The sequence below is a fragment of the Gadus morhua genome, chromosome 19 (genome assembly GCF_902167405.1).
Source record: "Gadus morhua chromosome 19, gadMor3.0, whole genome shotgun sequence".
In the NCBI taxonomy this organism is placed as follows: domain Eukaryota; kingdom Metazoa; phylum Chordata; class Actinopteri; order Gadiformes; family Gadidae; genus Gadus; species Gadus morhua.
Genome location: NC_044066.1, coordinates 11213030 through 11217992, shown reverse-complemented (window position 1 = coordinate 11217992; position 4963 = coordinate 11213030). Strand labels below are relative to the sequence as shown.

General features: G+C 47.8%; 1 protein-coding gene across 1 annotated transcript in view; it reads left to right on the top strand.

Annotated features, from left to right (window-relative positions):
- Positions 1–700: 700 nt before the first annotated feature.
- Positions 701–4963, top strand: part of proser2 (proline and serine rich 2) — a 7022-nt gene continuing 2759 nt past the window's right edge. Inside the window, exons 1-4 of the mRNA XM_030341302.1 lie at positions 701–1009; positions 1752–1980; positions 3357–3645; positions 4000–4963. The exon at positions 4000–4963 is cut by the window's right edge and continues 2759 nt beyond it. Of these exons, the coding sequence (XP_030197162.1) occupies positions 1777–1980; positions 3357–3645; positions 4000–4963 (1457 nt within the window). The 5' untranslated portion in view covers positions 701–1009; positions 1752–1776. The remainder of the gene's footprint in view (positions 1010–1751; positions 1981–3356; positions 3646–3999) is intronic.

Sequence of the window (4963 nt, the reverse complement as noted above, 5' to 3'; positions counted from 1 at the left end):
GTATACAACGCTTCCGGGTGGGAGCCTCTCGTATTTGCCAATCAGATTTTGGGAGAGACTTTAAAGACCTAACGCTATTTACATTGAAGGGAAACCGATATCTATTTTTTTGGTTTGGTTGTAAACATGGTTATAAGAATTATATGATCTTCAACATTGTAATCTATGCCATTTTATTAAGCATCTTGGAAACAAACAGTATAAACCCACGGTGTGGCGCATTTTAAAAAAATAAAACTACTTATTATTATACGCTCCTAACGCCCATACAATTTCTTCGTAGGCTACAGTACGAAGAAAGTGTCAAAAAGTTGGGGAGGGTCCTCATAGGAATAGCACGGCCCCCGTCCTTCCCTGAAATCTCAACCCAATACGCAATGTTTTACAACCTCACTGTTTGATTTCAGGCTGAAACAGGGGTTCACCTACATTTATAAAGATACAATAAAGATTAAAGTTGTAAATATTGGAGTAAAAAACCCGGCATATTCTAGAGATCAAAGAAGCGCTTCTTGAAATAATAATTATTAACATTATTTGACATTGTGTCCACTAGATGCGGACATAGGATCCGTTTTAGCTTAATAAACTGTTTATGTATGCCACGGTACCCATGTAGGCGACCCCAGCGGTGTGCAGTGCATACAAGATAAGCTCACGGTAGTGTTACTATACAAATAAAACGTGTGTCCGTGAGTAATCTTTTCCTTAAAATTGTTTTGATGACAGTCAACTGTGTTTGAATAACAGCAGTAGACTACACCTGAAAGTACCCACCTTCTCGCCTCGACGACTGAATGGGTGGAGTAGGCTACTTTCAGCTCAGATGGCTTGCCACCACTCTCGCTCTATCACCACATTACGCACAAGGAGCCTACAGAAGTAACACCCGGTCTGAGGATTGCGCACCGGACCCAGCTCAACTTTACTTGTTGGAATTTTCTTCACTATGGCCTTGTGATGCGACCCCTGCTATTCGATAATGATGTGGTTGTTGACGATCGGTTGGGTAAGTGTAGTTACGGTGTTATATCTATGATATTCATACATGTTGGACGCATTTGGGTTCATTGGTGTCGTGTTCTTAATTCAAATGGGTTTTAATTAATGTATTGTTGATAGAACATGTGTTCTATAATGTTTAGAACTATTAACGAACTCGTTAACCTTGTTTCCCCTTAGAAAACCTACTGATGATTCTTATCGCTTATTTGACCAATTAACAACCCCCTTTTTTGGTCATACATTTGTCATATATTATCAATGTGTCAAATTGTGTGAAGTCATTTCGGCAAAGGATGCGATACGTGTTTTTTTCTGTCATCGCATCAGTTGTGATCTCAACGAAACGTTGCACACAAAACTTAAAGAAAAGTCTCATCGCATCGGTTGGTGAAATGTGGGTGATCGCTTTTCATCTTAGTGGACAGACATCCTGGAACCAAATGACCTTGAGGCTTGGTCCTAACGAGCGTCAGTTGAAATTGACCGTTTATATAATTGGTTAACATACAAAGATAAGCTAAACCGGTCCCTAATGCTGTGCTGAGCCTATAATAAGGGCTCCCAGAGCAAATAGTGGTCGGCAAGCTCCTTCCAATATGAAATGTGACTCCGTCGCAACATCCCAGTGAGATTTTCATTGGTGTTTGTATTTCTCATCCAACAATGTTGCTGTCTTTCTCTCCAATTCACCTCCTCCCCCTCACCCTTTTCCTCTCTCCCTCCCTCCCCCTCTCCGGGTAAACCAGACTCTACATGAGAACAGAAGATTAGATGATCCTTGAGTGTGAGACCAGACAGACACGCAAGCCAGGGGTGGGTGGGGGGATAAACATACAGGAACAGGAAGAAGAAGAGTGGAGGAGGAAGAGTGTGAAGTCCGGCATTGGACTGAGGTCAGAGCAGGCCGCCATGGACGTCCAACTGCGGGGGAACCCTCCTCACAGCTACGGTGTCAGCAGGACCTCAATTCCTCAAGTAAGTACCAGAAAAATCCTCCAAACACTCTGGGTCAATTTTGAATTTGTGGTTTTAAAAGAAAACCATGTTTTTAGCTTAATGAATACAGCGTCCATTAAATGCCAATCACGGGAAGCTCTAGTGAGCCTGCCCGTTTGGTCTTACGCCTGAATCGAATCGTAGTAAAGTCTTCATCATTAAGTTCTTTCAACACTAGGATACTTGCGGAACAGAAACATCACATCACCCCCAGCCCCCAAGCTGGTTGACCTCTGGTCATCTCACACCCGAATCGGTTCGCCTGAGTGACAGAGAGCACCTGCCTGACAACATAATCTCCTCCAGCATGCCTTAGGGATTACATTCATTAACAAACCCGAGCGAGTCAGACCGGTTTGTCGGCAGTTTCTGCGGGTCATGCTGAATAGTACAAAAGGAATCTTCCATTGTTGTGGAAACCAAAATATCACATGTATCTCGTGTGGGTTTCGGCGAGGTGTTGCTGTCGGTGTGTTCACCGCAGTCATGTGGGCTGAAACGAGTTTGCATTGTCATTGTGCGGTGTGTTTGAGGATCGCACACTTCTGAATACATCAGGCAAAGCTGTTATGTCTGCAGCAGAATCGGTGGCTTTGCCGAGTGAACCACCGAGACCTTAACCTTAAAATAGTGTAAATGAGTATGTAGCCCGTACACGCTGACACTATAATGGTAGTCGTGGCACAGCATGTAGTCAAAACAGCACATTGTCATACCTACCTACTGTGCCCGCCATTGTTAAGAATCCTGTTCAACCACAGGCTGTTCCCAAGCAAGGAATTAACGGCGCCAGGGTATGGGTTTTGATTCCAACTAGGGCCCCTCATGCTAAGAATGTAGGAACTCAAGGTATTGCTTTGGATCAAAGTGACATATGGATTCCTTTATGTCGGGTCGCTCAAACCCAAGTTGAGTCACGTCTCCATGAAGCATCCCAACAGAGGCGTGACCTATGCATGCAGCATAACTGAGATTGTCAATGGTTTTGGTTTCCCTTTGTGTTAGTGAGTGCCAAAAAAACGAGACAGCTGATCAGGGTTTACAGGATGTTTTATGATAGATATCCGTCGTATGTGTTCAGGGCTGCAGTGGTTTGCAGCGAGTCATTGGTGTGGGAGATATGGTTTATGTGTCGCAGAGAAGCATCAGAGCAAGTTTGCAAGGTTGGCGGGCAGTGTTCTCTCTCTCGGTCCCGTGATCAGGATGATGATTATAGGCGATAACAAGAAGGCAAAACAATGAGGGCACTGTTGTCATGGAGATGAGGTAAACAATGCAAGGAAGTGGAGGCGTGTAAAGGGCCTAACAAGGATGAAGCTGTTGTTGACGTTTCCTCATCCTCTCCTACCCCCCAGGATAACAAGAACCTGCAGCAACTAGAGCAGGAGTGTCTCCAGTTCTTCGAGTCCACCATCGACTCCCTGGAGGAGAGCTTCGAGGACGGCGAGGAACAGAGCCAGCAGGCGCTCACGTTGGCCAGCGCCCCCTCCTCCTCGCTCATGCCTGTGCGAAGCTCCAGCCCGGGTGCCCCCTCGCCTCTCCAGACGAGAACCCCCAACCCGAGGGACAACGACATCATAGACCTGGTTCGGCCTGAGCCAGAGGTACCGACCAAAGAGGCCTTCTTCAATCCCGCCATGCCAGGTACGACTCAGGCATAAAACGTGAAACGTATCCACAACCTTAAAGAAATGACCCTCGCCAAGAGGGAAGTAGAACCTATTTTGGTTGTGGTAGTGTGTTGTAACATTGATTCACTAGATTGCTATGGGTGAGATAATTGTGTCAAAAGTGTGAGTGATTGAGTGAGAGAAGTCACAACAGAGAGAATCTGTAATACTAGGGAGTTGTTTTAAATTTTTGGTTTCATTGTTCGATTGTCAAATTATTTTTAGGGCAAAGTGTATGAGCTCAGCGTGTTCCTTTCTATTGGACCAACTGAGCTTTCTAATACTAACTGAAACATAAGCCCAACTTAACAAGAAACCTATGTCGCAGATTTTCAGAGTTTAGCGGCCATCCCCAGCAGCCACCAGGAAATGAAGCCGAGGCAGGAACCAGGAGACATGAAGGCTTCTGAGTACAATCCTCCCCTTCCCTCCGGGAGCAGCTACCGGACCCCCGACGGCCGCTCCAGCTACTGCCCCCCGGGCTGCGTCCCCACCCCGGTCCTGATAGCCCAGAAGTTAGCGGAGAACCAGGGCGGACCCACCTCCAACATCGGTCCCTCTTCTCTGCATCATCGGAAGAGTTTTGAGTCAGACAAGCCCACCAGCCTGGCCGAACAAACAGTCAAATATGGCCCGCCCACGTCCTCAAAGCCTACCCGCTTCCCGACCAACATCAATGTCGTCCATAGCAACAAGGAGGCAAACCAGACCAATGTGAACATCCATGAGAGGCAGGCGCAGATGCTTGCTAACCTCCCGGGGGCGTCTCAGTATCCGGGCCAGGAAGAAATGCCGCCCCCGGCCACTCAGAAGGGAAGTAACCTGCCCTCTCGAAGCGTTTCCTTTAGGGACCCCACACCGAGCAAATCCAGGATGGAGGCCCTGTCCAAACTGGGCCTCAGGGGCCGCACCCACTCAGGGGGGGAAGCCCTCTACGTCACGCCACAGAGCCCCATCTCGGTGGCATCGGCCCCACACCTCCCCAAAGACTTGGAGAGCAGCATGAGCGTCCCAGCGGTGCAACGTCCCAGCCGGCTCGCAGCCAGTGAGATCAAACCAGACAGAAAACCAGACACGGTGCCGGCAGACTTCATCAGCAGCAGCAAAGAGCATCCTGTCCATGTAAAGCCTTCACCTGTGGAAGAAGTCCCAAGAAGCAGCTACCACCGGGTGCCAGTTGAAAGCAAGCCATCGCCAGTTACCCAAGCGCCCGAAGTTCCTTCTTTTGACTTCAACAGTTACGGGGGCAAGACGGTCGTGATCAACCCCACCGTTCCCACCAAGGGGGACAA